This window comes from Osmia lignaria, chromosome 2 (genome assembly GCF_051020975.1).
Source record: "Osmia lignaria lignaria isolate PbOS001 chromosome 2, iyOsmLign1, whole genome shotgun sequence".
In the NCBI taxonomy this organism is placed as follows: Eukaryota; Metazoa; Arthropoda; class Insecta; order Hymenoptera; family Megachilidae; genus Osmia; species Osmia lignaria.
Window position 1 is genome coordinate 12,864,300 of NC_135033.1, and position 23,373 is coordinate 12,887,672.

Here is a 23,373-nt window from a genome sequence, read left to right on the forward strand (position 1 = left end):
TCTTTATGCTAACACATTTTCTTTTATTAAAAAATATATCTTTATAATTCTATTACAATTTTATATTTCGATCCAAACTCAGTCAAATAATTAATAAGAATAGGTATATCTTTAAATTGTTCGATATCGAATTGCACTTGTTTTTTCTTATCATACTTACAAACGAACGTCGTTTAAACGTTTTCTCCAATTACTCATTAGCATAAATAAAATACGGTTGACTACTACAAGTAAGGTTAATATACACGTATAAAATTTTTATTATATTCTTAATGGGAGGCCTTTAGAAATAGAGGAATGGAAAAATAGAATTTCGAAGAAATATTTCAATTAGGAAAGATATACTTGTTTCTTTTCAAACCATATCACGATCGAATTACCATAGATAGTACAATCTGTAGTAAATTATCATAGTCTCACTACTGCTGGTACATCTTATACAAGAAGCTGCGGGCATGAGGGCAGGAACAAGATACATAAATATTTGAATAGGCAAATAAACAATTTTAAGATTTTCAGATGTGTAGTTTAGACGTTCATATACATACGTAGCTTGTCCTTGCCACAATGCCCATCTTTATCTTATAGGATTCAAATAAACATTACAACCGTGTTTGCTTCGACACACAGGCGACTTATAAATATACGGTTATTAACTACTGGAAAACATGTAAATATATATAATGCATAAATCAATTTATAGCACTATGATAGTTGACACTCTGATATCTCGCGAATCTTTACAGTGTTTTCTCGCACAGGAATCATCAGCTCGAATCCGAAAGAAGGTTTAATGGCGGACGGAAATCTCCCTTCCTCTATTTTTGTCCTATTTCTATGGTTTATTAATTTTCATTAGAGTAACTCGTTCATTGATGATGTATTTTATCAGTGGCTTATACTAAGGGGATAGGGTAGGATTTATTTTTCGATTTAGTGCTTTGGTTTGCTACTTCTAATTACTAATGTAATTTTACCGGTATACAAAATTCTGTCTCTTGACATTTTAATTACACGACTTAAAATTCTTCTATCGTTGGGTTATGGTAGTTAAGGTGTCAATGACTAATTGTTTAATCTATTTTAATTTTTTATTTTAGCAATGCCGTATATGCTATATGGAATTACCTTGCCAATTAATAAATTCTTTCATTTTTAATTCTATACTGTTTCGTACCTGAAAATAGTTCCAGTAGTGTATTGATTTAAAAGAAATTAAATCTACAAAACAAACGAGCTACTAAAGATTAAAAAAAAGAACGTTGAAATAGATTTGTAAAGAAAAAAAAAATGATACTGAAAAATAAAAAGATTTGAACGTTCATGAGTATCACTTTGAATACCTGAGCATCACAAAATGAACCATCTTTCGGATTCAATGGATTCTAACGCTAACAGATATATTTTAAGCTGTTTATGTTAGCTCTGTCAATTTAAGCAGACAGAGTGTCGACTTGGTTCTTCGGTATCTCATTGTCGCTATCCTCGACGGTCTCCACGCTTCTTGGCGGTGTTGTGGTGTTCTCATCTCTGCTCGTGGCGGTTTTGCTGGTCGTTATGGTTGGCAAAGTGGTTACTTCCGCGTCTGCTGCGCTTTCGGTCAACAAGATCGTCTCGTTTTGGGGTTTCACGTCGATAACGCGGATGCGGATCAGCGTTCCAAACTCGTCGTCACCATCCATGTAGGTCGTTTCGTTTATGGTCACTACGTGTCCATCGATGATCTGGAAGCAAACAGAAGTGAATCAGCGGAAGTCTTTTTTAAAATTATTCTTCCAATATCTGAAACTCTTTCGTTTAAAAGTTACACATTTAATTTTCGATTAATTTCCTTCTCATCCAGACTTTGCTGCCCGATGGTTAAGGAACATTATTAATTAATATAATATACATATTCGAATGATTTGAAAATTGGAGAGATATGTAAGAAAACGTTAAAGAAAAGTATAGATTTGTCAATAAAACTAATAATTGATGATTAGCTAAACGAGCCAGACGGACCCACCTTGGTGGTGGAAGTAGTGTTTGCTCCTTCAGGAATCTTGACCGAGGGCACGACGCCTTCCTCGGGAATACGTGACAAAATGCCAGCGATCTGATCCCTCAACCTTTTCATGTGAGCTGAAAAGAGGTCGGAGATTAGAAATAAAAAGTTGGAATCTGTCATCGTATGTCTTTCTCCCTACTTTTTGTGTAAAAAAAAAAAGAAATATGAGTGGAATGAGAGAAGAAGCAAGAGGGATAAAGGAAAGGACATCAGAGATGTGAAATTGAAGAACGAAATGCAATATTGAAAGTTCATGGAACGTGTTCGAATCGTATAGGAATATTTTGAGAAATGGTGCAAGAATTGATATATTTTTAGCGTTAGAGAATGACACATATATGTATACCTCCTAACATATCCGGGCCCGTTGAGCTGATATGTCTTCTCAAAATTTTAACAATTCTACTTTTAGAAATTTTATACAAAATTTTTTCTAGTAGAACTCGAAGAATGTAAGTAAGTGGTAAGTAGAAATAGAAATTTGTATAAATTTTACTTTCTACATATTTCAGCTGTATCGGAGCAAGTATAGGATTGGGCGCGCGTAGGGGTGGGTCAGGTCTCTTAGCTTTATTAGTAGTATAAAATATTTAATATCGTCTCTCAATTACACATTCATAAACGATCACAGATAGTAATAGATACATCGTCGTCTCGTCCGAAGCGTTTAAATCGAGAACAATCGGAACTTGCACTGTTAGCATGGAATGAAGTTGAGAAATAATTTAAGAAGCTAGTACAGAAACATTAAGGCCAGGTTACTAGGAGAGGCAGAGACTAAAATAGAAACTATAATTTGCTTCTATAGAATCGTTTATGAAAATGATGCTTAATCGTCTTATCAGCACAACTGAGTGAGTAATGACTTAATATTGCTCCACCTTATGCGATTTTTTCTGTGTCACATTCAAGGATGTTCCAGCTCCTGACAGTATTGTCATTCTAAATAGCGGTAGCAATGCATGCTTCTCTATTGAACAGTCTTTACAATGACCGTACGTGAAGATAGAAGTGGTACGTGTATGAATTATAGGTAATATAATCAGACTGTAATCAGAATTTTATCGTTTCCCTAACGATAAGTATACCATTTTGGGTCGAAAGTGTTATACATTTCATCTCCTTCTAAGATACTTTCACGCTATTAAATAGGGGTCAGACTTGGTATATTTCGAAATCCACCTAATAAATAACGGATAAGACTGGCACTGTAAATAAGTCGACAATGTGACAATAATTTATATTCGAATCGAGGCCATGAATGTACGGACACGTGATAACGCGATCGATTTAGTATATTTTATTACGTTTACAATGAGGAATAAAATGACCTACCTTATATATCGATTAATTATTGGTATGTACATACGTGGAATCTTAACGAGGATACGTCACCAATTCATTATTCGACCACGTTCTCGTTACCAGAGAAAAATCCTGTGTCTTTTACCATCGAAATAACAGTCTTGCGTGTATATGTGTATGTATGTACATACATAGTACATATATTGTGGTCGTTTGTCGTCAAAGATACGAAAATGCTAAATAATTGCTGGTAATTGTTTCTCATTGTCAGCCAGCGCGTAGCGATTGGATATAATTATCGGCTGTTCCATTTATTAATGGCCTATGAATTAATGGCCTATTACAGTGAAAGCATCAGAGATAGAGATTCACTATTTTTTTTTTTCACGTATTATGAGGATTTTGATACGGAAATTGAATTATGTATGTATGTACTTCTCGAGCGATGAAAGAGGGCTCTTTCATACCTTGGAATTGTGTATGAGTTACTTACAAGTTCTGTTAACACATTAACGACTGAATATTTTGTAAAATTTATGACTTTTCAATTTTACTTTTTCTTTATATCTAATATTAAAAAATTATACAGAGCCCCATTTTGCAATTTGGTCTTTGAAAAGTGTTTTCAATTTTTTCCAAAAAACGCTCTGTACTTAGATGGGTATGCTTCTTCTATTAGCAAGAAGCTTAGAAATTTAAGTTTCTTCCATCAAAACGTTCCAATATTTAAATATTTATTTATTGACCTATTCGAAAAACTTCAACATCGAAAGAATCGGAGAAAATTTGGCTTTCCGAAAATCGCAATGATTCTCTTTAAATTCGTCGCCTTAATGAGCACCGATTCAACGTAAACGTAAACGTCAACGTCAACGTCAACGTCAACGTCAACGTAAACGATATTATGGTAATTTTCTCGATAATCGATTTCGTGTCGCTCCACGACCACCCTGTCTGTGGCCGCGATTTCACTTTTCCGTTCCTACACTAGGACAGCCGCCACTGCATCGGGGCAATAACGTTTTATCGCGTTACAACCGAGCGATCTGTGCAACCGCGAAGACTCACTGGCGATCCGAACATTAGCAAACGTATCGTAAAGAAAAAAAAAGAAAATTAATGTTTAAGACAAGCAAGGTAAAGTTAATTGAGGAAAAACGGAAACGTAACTTCCTCGGTTGTATTTACTCGCAGTAGATACATATTCTTCGAATGAAATGAAATTCACACTTTTCAGTTATTTTATAAATTTTATGATATTTAATAATTAAAACTCGTATTATTTTTTCTCGAGTTACTTTTAACATCAATATGTATATCAGCATTTTTCCTAGGAGAGCTTGATTTCATTGTGAACGTACCATGCTTTATCAAGCACAATTATAATCATTGTTTATTAAAATTTAATATCTAGAATTAATGCTGCAAAGCGTATTATCAGTAATGAAGAGGATTAATTATTAAAGACGGCGGACAGAAACGGGTTAATTATATTGTAGAAATTGTTATCATGTATGTATTTATTTGATAAATTCCATGATATATGGAGCTACGAAATAAAGACTCGATTCATTATTGAATCAGCTTATTATCCTTCGTTCTGGTTTCTAGTGGTCTTAATAATTTCACCTTGTTCACCGAGGGAACTATATTCAATTATGTAAGAATAAACGAGGTGTGTTCAAAAACCGGTAAAACGAGACCATGACATCGCTTTCAGAATCCTTGCCGGCAAGTAATTACAAAAGAACAAGTCGAAAGGTGGAACGTATAATGCTACCTTACATTACCACTCTAATAGCCTATCGTCCTTTCTTTTTACGATTCAAGGGGGTGGTCCTTAAAAGTTTGATAGTTCCGATAGTTCAGATTATTATTATTATTTCTACGTAACTTATTATACATATTATAAAGTATGCGAATCCTAATTTTTGTTGAATAAAGGATTATCTACTATGTTGCTTTTGAATTTCTTTTCTAAAACAGCTATTTCTCTCCTTCATTTCCGTTTTTCTTTACATCCTTCATTTTCATCCTACTTTCTCATCAATCATGGTATCGATTCGGCAACTTTTAATCCTGAAGAACCTTTCTTCCACTTTGGCTAACAGCGGGTACGTAACATGGATCTGAATAACGATTCATCGGGTCGTGCAATCGGCGATTACCGAAAATTACTGGCTCTTTCACCGAAACCTTTCGGCTCGCAATTCAGCTCGTAATTCATTACGAGACAGGATCGAGCAGCCCCGCGATTACCCTTCTTTTTCTCCGTTTGTTTCGAGATCAACGGCTACGTAAGTAGGTAACTGTGGGCTCTTTCAAAGGTGAAAGTATTCCTTGCTCGAATTACGTCTCGTTACATATTATGTAGCCGACCTTGCTGCTTAAGAATGCCAACCAAGAGTTTCGAGTGTTTTTTTTTCAGATATTTTATATTGCATATTTATCTATTTATAGGACAAACGATTCGTAACTTTCATAAGCCTCGCGCGTCCGGTTGCAATGCGAATTCCGTCACGAAAAATGTAATTAGAACGCGTTTTTAATTCCACCTCGCCTAATGCTACATGAAATATTTAGAGCAATGGAAAAAAATTTCATTTCTCGAGGAAATGCTATCACGAGCATGGAATTCACCGCAACTCCTTCCACATTTCTTTCAAATTCGTCAACTTTATTAACTTTTATCAAAAGAGACTATTTGTAGAGTTTCAAACTGATTTATCGTTAGTTGAAAATTTTAGCTAAGTAAATAATTTAATTTTTTAAGGTTTTTAACAAGCATCCCCTATAAAGTAAGGGGATAAGTTAGGAACATTTTAATTTTAATTTAGAAAGTCTGAAATTTTAAAACTCTGGAACGAACAGTGGTAATCTGGAATTATGAAATTCTGGCCCCTATCTAGTTAGGTAGGTCAATACCAAATTGAAGCACTCAATTCGAAAAATAAATCCTTAATTATTTAAATATAAACTGTATATACCTAATATTATAAATATTAGTATAGTATAATACAGTTTCAACCCTGCTATCCTCTTAAAAATGAAAAAAATAAAATGAGAAGGTGATGTTTATCAAAAAAATGAAATTGCCAAGTTCGCCAAACGATTTGAAACGCGGCTTCATTAAGAATTCCACGCGATAATGTAATCAATCTTTCCCCATCGGACGACATCTCTGTGAGGCATCTCTTTCTTTGCCGTTTCTTTTCCCTCGTCCTTCTTCTTTCCGAAACTCATCCTAACAGTATGCAGATATATTCATGAAATTGCTCTGGGAAACGTGAGCAGAAGCTCATGGAATTGGCAACAAATTGCAGATGGCGCTCGTCTTGAAGACTATAAAATCAATTTTCCGTTACAGAGCGAAACAAAGCAGAGAAGGAAGGAGAAGATATTTCCGCGATACCGCAGTAATCACGACCAGCTAATTAGGACGGTAATTTTTGCTAATTGCTTTCATTAGTATAGTCCGAACGACCGTCTTCTTTATCGCCGATATATAATTCTATAATTACATCGATTTAACGGCTACTATGTTTTATGAGATCTAGTTATGCCAATGATCCATTCGTCTAAAAAACCAAATGAAATCACTCTGTCCAAGAATGCGAAAGGGTTAAAAGGTGATTTAATAATCACATCACGTAACTGGAATCTGCAGGAATTGTCAAATATGGCTTTCTAAATGCCATCCCTACCAACAGAGCGCATTTCATGCATGCATAACAATATGCGTATAGCGTGCACCTAGAAAACACACTACGCTACAATCATCATTTTCATAGTCGTTCGAGTAGTTTTCATTTAACGAGCAAGTCATTTTCTTCCATGATCTAAAATCTAAAGCGATCATGTCATCAGAGCGAAGAGCGTAATAAAGCTTTGGAAATTGGAGAAATTTCAACAACGAGGACGCGGATACTTTCACGTATCAGCACTATCAGCAACACGGGAAACGACAATCGGGCCCTACTGTACTTATGTATGTATGTATATGTACAGACCGATCGCGCGCACCGTGTACCGGAAGTTACGTTTGACAAACCGCATGTAAGCGGAATACGGACACGATTGCGAGCGCGAATCCGTGTAATTTTATGTTTGTGCTTGTCGAACCGTGATCGCGTTTCTGCGGCACACGTGCGGTCGTTCCAATCGCGTCAGGGTACAAGTCTATTTGGGGCTGACCCACCAAATTTCAATTTCTTTTCTTTTTTTCGCGTGAAAATTACCTAAATAAAATCCTTTCTTTTCTTATCCAGATTTTCATATACCCATACTATTGTGGGTGTAAATAAAAAATTCAAACTACTTCTACAATTGAATTCGGTGCTTTTACTTTCGGTGTATACTACGTATTCTTAATTACTAAATGTTTTAATTTCATTTTGAATGGGTTCGGAGAGATATCTGTGCAATGCAATACTTAACTGCAATAATACTTAAACTGTTGAACTCAGCTATTTTCTGGTAAAGATTGTCTTTCGCATACCTTGTATACGCGAATACCATCCATCTAAGAAATTCGATCTGAACATCCCGTTCCATGTCCAAGTTGGATTCTCGACGCTATCACTGTCCTCGAAGCTCATATCAGGGAAACCAGCACCACCGTATGGTCGCATGAAACGAACTGACGAGCCGTTTGGCAGCAGCAAAATCGTGTCACTATTTTTCTCTTCATCACTGTCGCTATCACGTGCACCTGAAACAGGAAATTTCAAAATGGTTATAATTAAAAACAAGTGATTTTAAAAAGTTATTATAGCAAAAGGAAGGAAAATTAGAAGCATCGTTAACGGATAGATACAATCAGACGTTCGAAATGTTATAACAAACGCGTTTTTAAATTACACATCAATGTGTATTACACCTTTCTCTCATTGTCAGGATTGTAATCTGAAAATTAAGGGTGAATTACTTACCTTAAAAGGAATGGTATACGGCGAAAATTCAGAGTACCGTACCGAGTCGCGTCGAGGGCCGTTTAGAATTGAAACGCGGCAAATGCAAGGCAAGGATATAATTATTCTTGCTCGTCGCGAGCAGGATCCTTTCAGAAGCCATAGAGCACTTAATGCTTTACAAGGAATTTCCCGAAATGATTTATCGTTCAGCCCTTTTAGTGGCATCGACCTCACTTTGCTACAGCTAGAAAATGCAGGATTCTGTACTTCTGTGCAGACAGCTTGATACGCATGGACAAACTCAATCGGTAATCAATAAGCACGTAGTACTAGACAAGGGTTGAAAGAAAAAAACGGTGTAGGTGGGGGAGTTGACCACCTGACGTCTCATTTGTAATGTGTCAAAGCACTGCGTGTACCTAAAGTTTCATGGTATCGTTTCAAAATGATCGATCGACTCTTCTTTTAAACAGCCTCCTCTCGTTTGTATATCAAACGCTTCTTTTTCTTCAAAGAACGCTGAATCTTTTCGAGACAGCCCGTTTGAGGTGAAATGTAAAACTGTACAATCGACTTTCGTACAAAAGAATCCGAATAATGCATAGCGAGTAGTGAGAAATATTTGTCAATTTTTTTTTTTTTTCTACGTTTCAAAACACAACCATAACTCTCGAACAGGTGTCAACATAATTTTTTCACTTTTCTTTTGCTTTTCAAAAAATATTTGAAAAAGCCCCTCCCTCCCCCTTAGTTGTTCACGTAAAAATAAATTATTTTTTAAAAATGGACTTACACCATTTTCAAAATAAACGATCCATGTCTTATTGAATATGTCGATTTTCATTATGTCAGTTAAGGTGTTAATGCAATTCGTTTCTTCGACTGCTGATTCATCGGTGAAATAATCATTGAGAAAATCAGCAGGTGAGTTCGTTCGTAGCAGATTGGTATCGAATATATCCGGAAAGCCGTAAGATTGTTATTACGTAGGAGCAACAGCAGGTAATATCTTACAGTACATTTGCTTTATTCCTTAATGAGATCGATCTACCTATTTGCGACTATTCATTCGCACGCTAATAAATGTAATATCAGTCTTTCCGTGATAATCTATGTCGGTCATTTGTCGACGTCTCAATACCTAATCACTTCTCTTTTTCTCGAGTCGTGGTATAACGAATGTTAAAACCACCTGGATCGTGTAGCAATAAGTTAAATCTTTTCGATAAATATTATTTTTCCTGAATTACAGCTGATTGTTTATTGTCTGCAAACTTTATTCAGATACTTTTAGGTTGAAAAGGCTTGTTACATATATAATTTTCTTTATTCTAGGTAACTGTTTTTAATACTTTTAGTTTTTATTTAGAATTTTAGTAATTTTGACTTTTCTTCTACAGTATCGAGCATAGTAGGTTTCTCCAGGAAAAATGGCGACCCCCCCCCCGGCCCCATTTGTTGAGATTATTATACCAAAACGTAGATTTCTGTCACTGCACATGTCAGTGAAATAGAGAACAATCTAACGAGAAATAAATACTCCAGATTCCACGAAGTCACCGAATTTTTTCCCCCCAACATTTCTGGCGATTATCCAATTTGCTGGTCGTCAATTCATATTGACGAACGAAAAACGTGTCGGAGTGAATTATTTGATTAAATCTAATTTCTGCCTGGCAACCCTTTTTGCTCGGAGCGGGCGCAGTCTATCGTAGCTCTCGGGGAAATTCACGAGAGTCAGGATGATGAAAAATCGTCGAGATTGCCACCGCAAAATGAAATGTTTTGACAGACGACGTCGACGACAAGATACTCCCCCTTTATTGAATTCTGCCCTGGAGGGGTTGATTCTTGCCAGACGAATTCGCTATTACTTCCTACTTTCGTTTCGTGGGTTCCCTTCGAATCAAACACGTGACACGATCGCATCGTTTACGTTTTAATTTCTTATTCAATGTCGGATCTAACGGGAAAACGGGAAATCTAGCACGGTGTACTAGCTGTACTAGCTGTACTAGCTGGGTCCCTTGAGAAATTCGAGCCGGATCGGATCGATCTATCGGCTGCTTTTTTTCCACCTTCCACTCTTTCCCGAGTGGCATTAGGCAGGTTTAATGCGATGCCTGCAAAAAGGGAAACAGGGAAGGGTGTAGAAGTACGGCGAGTGGATGGCGAGTGCCATTGACTGCAGAATAAAATACACGGTGGCGTTCTAACCGCGCGGCTCAGCCTTGGCAAAATTCCATTTCTTTTCCATGAAGCCCATGCTCTGACGATGAGCAAAAAACTGATATTTCCCTTTCCTTTTCTCTCTTTCTCCCCCTCCCTTCTTTCACCCCGCCGAAACTGCATCGACGAGTTCCGGTGCAGCTGAATACCGGATGATTCAGGCGGAGTGTAATAAACTTTGATAGATCATTAGAGATTCTACCTGATTTTCAGCTGCTAAATTTTTAGTCAAGTCCAAAGTTTTTCCTATTTGCATTTTCATGGGTTCATTGTGAGAAAAAACTAAAAATAATAATAATAATAATAATACACTGGGACGTATTTATTTACCTAAAAAGGGCCCCCTATCTAAATTCACGTGGAAAAATTCTGAATTTTATGCCAAGGAAATTTGAAGCGTGTTCGAGTTCGATCGATCAGCAGCAAAAGTTCTGTTTAGCCGGTCCAGACAATCCGGTTTGTCGCGGAAATTAACGCGACCATGTTGTAGAGCGAGGCAACGAAACGAAATCGCGACGTATGCAATGCACGTTCGGTGATTTTGTGGGATTCGTTAAAGTTTATCCGGTGGCGTGGCGAGGCGCTTAATTGGGGCGCTTATCAATTCGGCCGTTCGAAACGCGGACCGTCTGGTTCTGGACATCGGGTAATTATAGTAATTACAGTGGGGCATCGACACAGCTACACTGGATGGTATACTGAACGGTATACAAGGTACGTATGCACACAGCGTCGATACGGCTTCCTCGATGACACTAGCACGAACCAATATTAGGATGAACCTCTTAGTATAGCTATAACTATTGACACAACCACTTGAATTAATAGCCGGCAATTAAGCGGATGATAATGTTTCTCCTAGAGAAACATACATAACTCGAATTTGTATTTTCACTCACATTTCAGTATTTTCATAAAGCAATATTTTGAAAATAGAATTAAATTAAAATTTGCTTCCTAAGATCTGGATCATCTCCGTGTATCAAGTTCTTTTTGCAAGCTGAACGCGTAGAAGATTAACGGACGTCAGGCAAACAGGTATGTAACCGGAAAAAATTATATCCCGGTGCGAGCGTGCTCCGCAAAAAATATGAAATCTCGGTGAGATAAGTGGTTGAAACGTTTTCATCTCGGTGCGGTGCGGTGGTGGTGCATCCGTTGCGAAGTTCCACTTTCTATCAGAGCGGGAGAAGGACAGGCTTATCCAGCTTGACGGGCCAAAGAGAGCAAAAAATGAAGGAGAAAGAGAGCAAAGGTAAAGGTTCACGTCGTTAAAAACGACGTCGACAATACGCTTCAGCATTGTGAAAACTTGAAATCGAAATTCTAACGTACTTGGTATGATAATTTAAATCCCTTAATTATACATATCTACATAATATATCTGTAATAGTTGACATTTGATTCGCTGTTAACATTTACCAGAACCTTGATACTTTCACGGCCTAGGATGTTATAATGACATTTACTCAACTCGTATCCTTGCTAACTTTCAATGTCTCGTTAGCATAGCAGTTACCTTCATTTCGAATCTAAAGACGCAGTGATTCTGAAGAAAATTACGACACCATAAAACAGGAGGCAACAGACCGTAAATACTCAAATATGTACTGATAATAATCTTCACAACCGGAATCAAGATTTCACGCAAAGATATTGCATATGTTGCAAAATTTACATTAAGGTTACTGGGAGGAGCGTGAGCATAGATCTCATAGTATCTCAAAGAACATGAGAGATTTAGCTGTAGTAATCATTCAATCGCTACACAACATTCTAAAGTTTTTGGGCCAGCTATCACATTCGAAGTCGCATTCGAATTGTAATAGAGGCTTCTTTGTAATAAAGAAGAAGAAGAATTATCATAATGAAATTGATTGCATAGGTACATGCGCGTGTAACGTAACGTGGCGGTAGGAAATGCATATGTGCAGCTGACTGGCTCGAAAGGATATACGGTTGACCGTGAGAGAGGATATCTCTTGTCCTCGTTATGCTCGTTGCCCTTGCCAAGAAGTTGCGCAAACGTGCAGGAAACTACATATGTATATAGTATATAGTATACAAGTATATAGATACAGAATTATGGATGGAAAGTGCGGCATGCATCGCGAAGAAACAAGTTCTCGACGATGATTCGCCAAGTCCTTGAAACGCGTGCACTTCCGCGCTAGAGGCTGTCGATAATTGGAAGTCGTTCCACTTCTTTGCCTCTGCCAACTCTCATCTTGGAATGCGACCGGCTCTCTGCACATCGTCGACACGTTTTCCTAGCTACGGCCAACAACCGTGTCGTAATACATCGGCAAACGGTACAATGAACTTCATGCTCGAATAGAGATACGCTCTTTTACAACTTCCTATGTACGTGATTGCTGAATCGTAATTAAAGGATGTAATAGGCTGTTTTTCAAAAAAAATATGAAGAAACATTCATTCATTCACTTATGTTATCCTACTTGATTTGGTTAACGTTTCCAATGACCTGTCAGCGATTTGTCACGAATCTTGCAGCGCGGAGAACAGCCGTGAAACATGGCGGTATGTAGTCAGATGGGATATATGTACAATGTAACTGCCCATAGGAACAGAGCCACAAGGTAGCTATTAAAGCAGATTTTCAAGGAATAAATAATTTCAGAAAATTGGGAAATTTTAAAAAGTCTCAGTCCACCCTTTATTAAGAAATGAAAAATTTATTTTATTCATATTTTTATTATCCAAATAATTTCTTATCGAATGTTTTACAGTTCTCGGTTCATGGACATACATACGTACATATATCTCTTCGTCACGTCGCTAAAAGAGCTTATCCTCTGATTGTCAGAGCAATCCCATTACGTAAGCTTCTCGAGTCGTATGGAAGGTGAAGCAGAAACTAATAAGGAATCGCCTATTATATCCATCGATGTTTTCTTAATCATTCTTGCTTCTAGTAAGCACGTTCTTCGTAGCCGGAGTATTGATATAAAACGCGCGTTATAGAGCGTCAGTGTCGTTTAGCAAATTATGCGGATCGGTTTAGTTTCAGCGAACGTAATCGCGTATCGGGTTTATATGATGAATTTTTAAAATTCAATTCACGTCTCTGGATACGCGACACGGAATGCGATACGCGTCCGACTGTTCTGCGTTGCGTAACCGGCCACGTTAATACGTACAAATTTACCTAGTCAGGATTCCCTCAGAATCGAATCGAATCGAATCGAATCGAATCAATTTTTTCCTCTCATTTTTATCACGATCCTCTGATTGTGTCACGCGATACGGCGTAATAACAGTTTAATAAAGACTACAGGTTTAATGAAAATTTTCGACAGTTCCACTGGTTAACACCTGTCATTCGCAGCTGTTTACCAGATGGATAATAATTGTGCGTACATTTTCGAGGTCTTTGCATATTTTCCAAATGCAACGAGATTTATAATACATATTGCTATTTGTAATGTATGAAAGCATACGCAGATTCAAGGCCGGCTTTAGCGTGTTTGCAATTTAATTATCGAGCGGCTATTGTTTTTCAAAATTTTTGTGCCAGTTTTATGCTAAAAATGCATTATGTAGCGCGATAACCCTGTCATTTAATTTTACATTTTTGTAAGATTTTGTAAGATTTCCTGTTATTTATTTTTCGACACGGAACAAGAAAAGCATTTGCCACTCAAACGGTTAAACCACTCATCATCTCTGCAAAGGATTAAAAATATCCAAATAAAAATGAATCTTAAGCTTTTTGAAAAAGTACAGCTAGAATAACGAGTTAATCGAGCTGAATAAAGGTAACTGTAGCATTCTGAAACATTCTGAAGCATTCTGGTTTTTATCCGACAAACAGCTTTAGGCAATGAAACCTCCTATTTTATTCCAGCTATTTCGTAACATGCAATTCACGATGAATGTACCGATTTCGTGATGGATGATTTCGATCGATGGAACGAGGAAAACTGAGAAACAAGTTGCAGTTATTCGAGCAATGAAGCGCAACGACAATAACCCGACGTCGATCGAAATGCCAATCAAAACGTGTCTTCCGTGGATCGTTAAGTACTCCATTCGCTTGGAATTGCTAATTATAAACCGTTATCGCTGCAATAGTGTTTGTAAGGTGAACGGAGTACATTCACACTCGCTCAGATTGGAATACATACAATGATTTGCTTGTCTTTATTCATCCTCCGTGGATACTAAGAGATTGCATGAATTAACATTTCCATTTTTATACTCTGAAAATTGACGAGTGCTATATTTGTTATTATAAGAGAAAATTCGTATGTCTCTGACAAGAAATTATTTCTACATTGTTCGTCAAAGAATATCTGTCGTTATTATAAATCCGTGTTTTGTGTCGAAATTTCATCCAGTGAAAGAGTTAAACGAATGAAGAAACAACAGAGAGATAATAGGGGGTTGATCCTGTGATTGGTTCCAAATGAATTTCCAACTAACCAATTCAATTCTGATTTCCACGCGCGATATGCACTCGACTATTCATAATTACTCGATAGTTAGCGACCACAGGGGTCGAAGTTTATGGCTTCGCAACTCGCCAGTAATTGGATTGTCTGTCGACTGACCGAACGCTTCCATAATTCTTTGTACATAACGTAAAATCGAAACGGTGATTGCGCTCCGAACACTCAAGGTATTTAGGTTGTTATAGATAAAATGGCCAATTTGTTTCAAAAATTTTCAATTAGGTTTCATCGTATAAAAGTAGCTACTACAAAATTTTATACTTATCATGTATATCAAATTGAAGCTCGAAATTTCAATAAAAATAACTAAATTTATTTTATTGTTAATTATAGGACCAAGGGTTATCAAATATTCAGGAGCCCCCTTGGTTGATAAATTGTATTCAAAAATAAAAATTTTTATTTTTATTAAAATCAATATTTTCTCACATAGTAAATGGAAGACTTAGAAGGAATCCCCTTAGAAAGTGCAGTTCTCCTTAGACCTCCCCTTAATTCGGCGCTGACTTTCTATTAAAAAATTGTTAAAATATTGCAAATTGCAACTGTTTATGTCTTACAAGAGAAGATCAAGTAAAAGGTACCTATGTATAACTGGACTAAATGATAAAAATGATAAAAATGATAAAAATGATAAAATACTCAGCAAAATTAGCAGCATCTTCCCCTTTCAGTTCGAAGCTATTTAACTAATCGTTTTCACAAAGGTGTTATCCCGTCTCTGTCGACGTGGATCGAAGCGTTAATATGGGAAGTTCGGCGTGAACAGTTATACGAAATTATACGAGACTTGAAAGTTTTCACGCCTTATCAACATCTTGTTAAGAGGTGCATGTTTTAAGAATACCTTTGTCGTTTCTCTGTCTCTAATTCTCTTTCGGTAATACAACCAATAAGATAAGCCATACTAATTTTGGTAGAGTAATAATCATTGTTACTTCCAATTTTGGCAAGGATTCATAATTATATGTTAAATATTACTTTTTAAGCATTATTCATAAAATTGAAGCATTAATTAATATTTTCAAAAAATACACTACGATATGTGTGTTTTAATAATTATTATTAAAATCTAATTTGTTCTTAAACTGTATGTTTTCTCAATGTATAACACAATCGTATGTTAGATTATTACATCATAGATGTTCGCGGTCCTCTCTGGTACATCATCCGTCACGGAAAACACTAATTTACTTCTTATTTCGATAAATCAACCGCATTCAAAGCCATATTACGAAACTGTGTAATTGTAAAAGTATACCTGCATGTGTCTCAAATAGCAGTAACGTTAACAAATATATTTTAACATTATTACAACTGATGGTTACATTACGTTTTTATATAACGTGTGTTGCATCATACTATACCATTAAGAGATGCTTTTCAGTGTAATTTAAACAAACATAGTTGAAATTAGATTTAATTTTAATAAAAAAAAAGAAATTTTCATTGTCTTAAAAAAAAGTTTATACTTCAAAGCATTCAGTATGTTCTTAGTTTCATCAAAATAAACTTTTAGAAAGTGTAACAACCGCCCTAATATTACCAAACTAAAAGACACGAAACTTTTCTCTAAAACTTTCTGCGCTTCCTTATCTGCCACGTGTGCATAAGTATGTATTTATGTATTGATTTTCAAAAACGCGGACGCTCGCTTCGACTTAAATGTAAGTTGCAGGTATCTACATAGTTTCTAAGATGGAACAAAAGTTCAATCCTAACACGTCCTTTCTAGCGATACATTGCAAGTTATCTGGAACGCAACACACGACTCCTTCGCAGATGTAAGTATGTATCTCGTGTTTTTTTCACTACAGAGCACTGTCCTCTCACAGTTTATGGATTCTTATTGTTAGTTGCCCATAATATACAAAGCCGCCCCTACCACCGGGCTCGCGTTTAAATATTATTAAAATAGTATTAAATTCATTAAATTTTCAAATTAACTATTAAATGAAATTATGTATTTGAAAGGAAACCAATTTAAGTAGCGTAGGAGTGGAATCGTAGTGAATGGGAACTATTAGATCCTGATATAATATAACTAACTGAACAGTGTGGAATAGAAAGGAAAGTAAAGACATTCATTTATTTCATTAATTATTTCTCTTGAAAATTATGTAATCTATCATTAAACTGTCCTCTCTTTAGATTGACATCAAGTATAATTAAATTGACTACATGTATGATTTTTCTGATTAGATTAACTTTCAATAAAGAAAACTACTTTTAGTAATTGAAAAAATCATTTTGTGCCATTTTTATTATATATTATATAGTATAAACAGTTTTTCGATTATTAATACTAGGTACATACACCAATACTAAGTGCACATAATCATTGTATTATGAGAAGTTGGCATAAATTCCTATATCTAATTAGCTCTGACCATGCGCAGGTAGATATATCCGGCTGCCTGGATAATGAGCTGGTTAAATGAACAGATATATTCCCTTCTGGCGCAAATGCGTTAATGGCGGAGAAATACTTTTCAGCTGTAGAGTGGGTAGCTCATTCTCCTATTATCGTATCTCAATAAGCTTCGACGAACATCGAATCCGATATACCAATAGTTCCAACTCAAAAATGGATAGAATTATAGAATCCTAAGCCTGATTTACATCGGTGGAATAAATGGAAGAACACATAGTGCTTCACAAAATGATAGGTTCTCTCGAAATTTTCAAGGGTGGTCCTAAAGCTGATCGAGCATTTCCCTTTTAAAGAATAAAGGTCAATTAATTAACACTGATTTAGAAAATCTGCTGTAACTCTGTCAGTTTTGAAAAAACAACCATGAAACTTAGAAGGTATGTAGAATCTAATTAAGACATCCGAAGTCTTTTCACTTGGTCATCCTGGAGACCAAGGAGCGTTGCATTTAACAGAACAATAGGTAGAGGTGAGTAGAGATACGACTATCTTATCGCCCCTTCATCGATTGTCAGCAACTATGATATGCCCTCCCGTGGGTTCCCATAATGCTCAATAAGCTAAATCGTTGATAACGTGTTTCATGATTGTGCGCTAAATTGACCCCCCTAGAGAACGTGCGTTAGAGCTGACCTAAAGGACGGCGAAACGAATGCAGCTATCATCGGAGGGAGGGAAAAAGCATGCCGGTAGCAGTTTGCTTGGCTGGCTGGCTGGCTTTTTTCATTTAAATTACTCGAAGGAAGGCGGTAGGTAGTGCGCTGCGACGCGGCCGGCATACCTAATGGCCGCGCATATTGTACGCTGCCAGTGCCATTCAAGGCAAGCCGAACAACACCACACTGCGCCAACACGGATCGCTGGCCTGTTCTCGACGGGCAAAATAATACCATTTGCCGATAATCGGTGGCTGCGTTTCGTGCGCAGATATAAAATAATTGAAACACTAACAAGAAAAGCATACCCTTACTGGCTGACCCTAATTTCAATCAATCTGTGCACGCCTTGCGTTATTACAAATTCTTCTCCCGATCAGGTGATACATATTCGTTATAGATAGGTCGTTAACTCTTAGACCTTCCCTTGATCCGATTCCGAGAAGCTGTACCTATTGTGGATCTAGTCTCGTGTTGATACAATCTGGCTTTTGTTAATTTATATTAGAAACGTATCGTCGATACAACTGAACCCATGTGCATCGCATTACATCCGCAGTAGAACAAAACATAGTAAAATACAGAATATGAAAGACGTATTAAATTCTCATCTTATATCATGCGTATCGCAATAACAAAAGCGTCGTGATTCTAGAATTCAGCCGTTTGTTAACGAATTTTTTGCATGAAAGGAGAGGAGAAACGGTAGCAGACGGTTATTAAGCCGGTGGATAGGAGGCAAAGGTATTTACGTATATGTACACAATAAACCGAGCAACTGAGCGTGACACGAAACGGCGCGAGGAAGCGCAAACATCCTATTTACGCTCGCAACGGATGCGTAAATACGTATGCACAGATAGAGGAAGAAAGTGGACGTCGAACGGTGGAAAAAGAGAAACGACAACGGCCTCGCGATATGCTGGATAAAGTAATTAATGATCGAACGACGTCGGAAGTAATTAGTCACGTATCCTATTCGCGACATAATTAAACTCTGGCCAGGCCGATCCCGTGGTTCAAATTAATTTACGAGCGATCATGATCGATTGGACGCGTTACTGTCGCGTGAATTCGTCACTGGAGGAAGTGAAACCCCTTGCAGATTTCTGGAACCCGGGGCTATCAGAAGCACACACGTTATATGTAGGTATATGTTAAAAGTCATAAGTAATTCCCAAGTAAAGATAAATTTATATTTATATTACTAATTATTATTCGGACGACCATACACGTCACCAACAGCTTTAATATGTATCATTTATTCAAATCCACCGTTTAATCTCCCATGATTCCTACTTTGAACAGTAAACAGCAATTATCAATGCTAATTTAAATTACAAATGTAACATAAAGTTATTTTCGCTCTTCATCGAGTAAGGTTCGCGTTACCAAACGTATTTAAACGTATTTAAACGTATTTTACACTTTTTACGTTTTACTGAACCAGAAATAAAAATGTATTTTGTTATTACAAGCCCATAGATTAATTTACTTTATTAGTAAAAATCTAGAGTATTTAATTAATTTAATAAAAGTTAAGGCTAACGATATGTTGGAAGGTCTCAGAGCTTGGTTATGGGGGTATATTATGGTGATTAATGCAAAGTTGAAAGATTAAAGCTAAGTTCCAGGGTTAGGACTAGGTTATGGTGGGAGTGTTAAATTATGGGGATTGGAGCAAGGTCATGGTTTAGGGGAGGCTAGGTCTGGGTTATGGGGGTAGGGTTAGATTATACGAGTTGGAGCTAGATTAGGGCTAAGTTGCGGAGTTTAATACTAGGCTAAGGGGTATTTATAATCAAAATGTATATTTAAAAAGTATTACATAGTACAATATAGATCTTCAACTGGAAGTCATGAGTTTTATAGTTTCATCTTTTCTTTTTTTTTTTTTTTTTTTTTCTGTTTATCCTATGACCCATTTTGATAAGTAACTATTATTAGCAGTTATTGCTATCATTGTTGGTGCATGTTACCAATGAGTCAAAATGTCAAATAAAGCTTATGGCAAGAATCAGTTAAAGTTATCGAATTCGATAATGCTGATGTTATTCTATACTAATTTTGCAAGACTAACATCTCAACTTCCTTTTTTCTTTCGATAACAGGTAAATACAGAGATTTCTTTTGTAAAAATATGACCGAGCAAATACACACACTGTTTGCTTTTATCTTCGTTAGTATTGATTCGCAGATTATCGATAACTGGACACCTCTTACCTAAGTTTGTGTTCTCAATGTCTGGAGTACTTTTCTCAAATTATCTCACGTTTCTTGAACGAAAATGGAAAGAAATTAAACTAATTCGCTGAAATATCAAGTAGATATTTAGCACATCATGGAAAGAAATCTTTATTCTGTTACGAATTATTATAAAAATATAATATATTTACTGAATATATGAAACTACTTAATGGGTTGACTTTAGAACATCCCGTATACATATACGCAGTGCTTACACTCTGTAACTACGTATTAATATTTGCAACAATTTACGAACCCCAGTGTAGAGTTAGATGAATAAATTGATGACTGCTTGTGGAACGAATCGCAATTGCAGAGTAAAAACATGTTCGTGAAGTACCGAGAAATACTAACACTTGCATATGTTCCACAAGCAGTCATCAATTTATTCATCTAACTCTACACTGGGGTTTGTAAATTGTTGCAAATATTAATACGTAGTTACAGAGTGTAAGCACTGCGTATATGTATATGGGATGTTCTAAAGTCAACCCATTAAGAAATCTACAAGGGCATCGCATTGTTTTTCCTCATTTTACGTAATTTCTACTACCTTCTTTCGCCTTTTATTCAATTATAACGTTCAAAGTGGTATGTATATAGAATGGATTAAATTTTTCCCGGTATCGGAGAACGCTTTGACCTACATTTATCAAATAATTGACTGACAGGAAAGTTGGATGAAAACTACACGAAGTAAACTGAAGTTCGACAGAAATTCATTTGAACAATTATCTTCGGAACGAAACGGCACCAATTAAACGAGCCCCCCTCCCCCCTACGGCCCAATAAAAACGACGCCGACGCTAATTAGCAAAGTCTACGGTCCAAGTGAATTTCATAGCAATCCAAAGGACTGGATGCTTTAAGAACTATCTCCTTACTATGTATGTACCTCGTAAACGGTCCAAGTACCACAAGTTTCTGATTATTCAGAAAAATGCTTTAAATATTACAAGACGAGGTGACAATTATCTCAAATAATAATAATAATAATATATGAAATTCTTTCGTTTAAAAATTATACATAATATCCTTATACATATATGTATACTTTGTAAGTTTAGGTCACGATTGACCCAGGGTTCGGTGTTGAAGAATTAAAGTAATTTCAACGCCACGTCGCGCATAGAGCGAAACGTTAAATTCTTAAAGCGGCATAACTTTAATTGATGCACCATATTAAGACGTGGCGTGGTGGCTCGGCGCCGTGGAAATGAAGTAGACGTATGCCAATTGGCAATATTCCCGTTTCCACAAGTCGCGCGTCGGACGAAGAACGCGAAAAAATGAGTATTTTGTGCATACGCTTATCTAGCGTACAACTTTTCGTATAAAATTGTATAAAACAGCAGCGGGCAAGCGGCTCTTGATTCGCCAAGTTTTATAGCAAGATGGCTTTGTTCTGGCAGGAAAACGTTCCCTCCGCGAAAAGTTAAGTCCATTTACAAACGTACATGCCTCAACGTATTCAGAAGCGGAAGGATTCACAGAGCAGAAAGTCGTAGAATATTCAAGGAACGAACGTTACAAACGAGTCTATTTCACTTTAATCTGCTCAACTACCAACTCTATCTATTCTTCATGTTTATTATTAAACGTTTCGAGACGTTTATTCTAAACGTATAGGTATATCGTACGACAGTGATAAATATTCGACACGAGACCCGTTGTTCGTAGCAAACAAACGAAAAAAATGTTTTTCAATTCTCCGCGACGCGACGCGACGACTCGATATCGAACGGACTGATCCAGTCGTTACAATTGTTATGATGAGTCACTCGACATCCTGAATCGGTTTCTTTCCTGACCTTATTTTTGGTTAATATGTATTCGAAATCCCTTTATGACATCATTATCAAAGTTACAGATGAGAAAACGAGAAGAACGGAATTGTAACCTAAATTGAACGTTCTGTACAAAACAAACAGGTTGTGGTTACTGAACGTAACTTTTCGAGCGCCCTATAACCTTCATCTATATGTATGTATATCTCTTCCGCGCATGTACACGCATGCTCCTTTCGCTGGGAGCAGCATTTGCTCAGCTGTCACGCGACAAGATCACGAATATGACCTTAACTATTGCCAAGGAATTCGACCGCTTTGTCTACGTCCGTTTATTTGTTCGTCGAGAAAAAAACGTTGGATCGTTTAAGAAGCTACGAGTTTAGAATGAAAACGTGCGTCAAAGTTTGTCGTCGAGTGGAGAAAAATTAGTTAACGTTGAACGCGAACAATCCATCTGTCACCGTAATTACTTCTAAACAAATTGTCCCTTTATACACATATTCGTAGTTTTTCGTTTTCGTTTTCGTTTTCGTTTTCGTTTTCGTTTTCGTTTTCGTTTTCGTTTTAAAAATCAACGATGTAATTGTAAAGAAAGTGGTGTACTTACCGGGGAAGCCGTGCGTGGATGCGAGGAGACACGCCGCCACCAACAATACGCCGCTGAGGGTTTTCATTGTCGTTTTCTTGTGCTGTTTGGAAATTGCTCGGATAACTTTCTACAACGATGATTCGATTAGTACTGATGGCTTCGGTTTGGAGGAACGAGATTGTCACAGAACACACGAGAGGATCAAGGTCATTCACGGAACCAGCTCACTCAAACTCGCTTGACGCTTTGCGCTACGGCTTTTACCTCGTGCCACTCTATATGAGACCGTTCGTCCGTCGCTCGGCCAATCCCGACGCTCCGTGCGCCGGTCACGTGACCTCCCTGTCACGTGGCTATGCGGCGCGTAGCTTGACTCACGACGCGATTTTTCTCGGTATTACTAATCTCCTTCTGTGCTGTACGATGTTTAATAATTGTGTAAACATTATTGTTGATGGTATTAATGGTGGTCGTAAACTTCATACAGGAATTGCATAATGAAAGCAGTTATATTAATGAGAGGGAATGGACAACTCCGTGAACATGACGAACAAATTCTGTTATTGTTCCTCGAATCACGAATATGTCATTTTATGTTAATGATCGGGCATAAACACTTTGAAAGGCGTTGCTGCAGCTAATAGTTTACAAAAGGTATGGACATATAACAGTCAGCTGCAGCTGCGTT

General features: G+C 36.9%; 1 protein-coding gene across 1 annotated transcript; it reads right to left on the minus strand.

Annotated features, from left to right (window-relative positions):
* Positions 1-1,124: 1,124 nt before the first annotated feature.
* LOC117608740 (virus-induced RNA 1) lies at positions 1,125-22,955 on the minus strand. Its single transcript, XM_034334301.2, has 4 exons — positions 22,704-22,955; positions 7,851-8,063; positions 2,006-2,121; positions 1,125-1,724 (listed from the first exon to the last, which is right to left on the minus strand). Exons 1-4 carry the CDS (start codon positions 22,768-22,770, stop codon positions 1,434-1,436), a joined length of 687 nt encoding a protein of 228 aa, XP_034190192.1. The 5' UTR covers positions 22,771-22,955; the 3' UTR covers positions 1,125-1,433.
* Between the last annotated feature and the right edge of the window lie 418 nt (positions 22,956-23,373).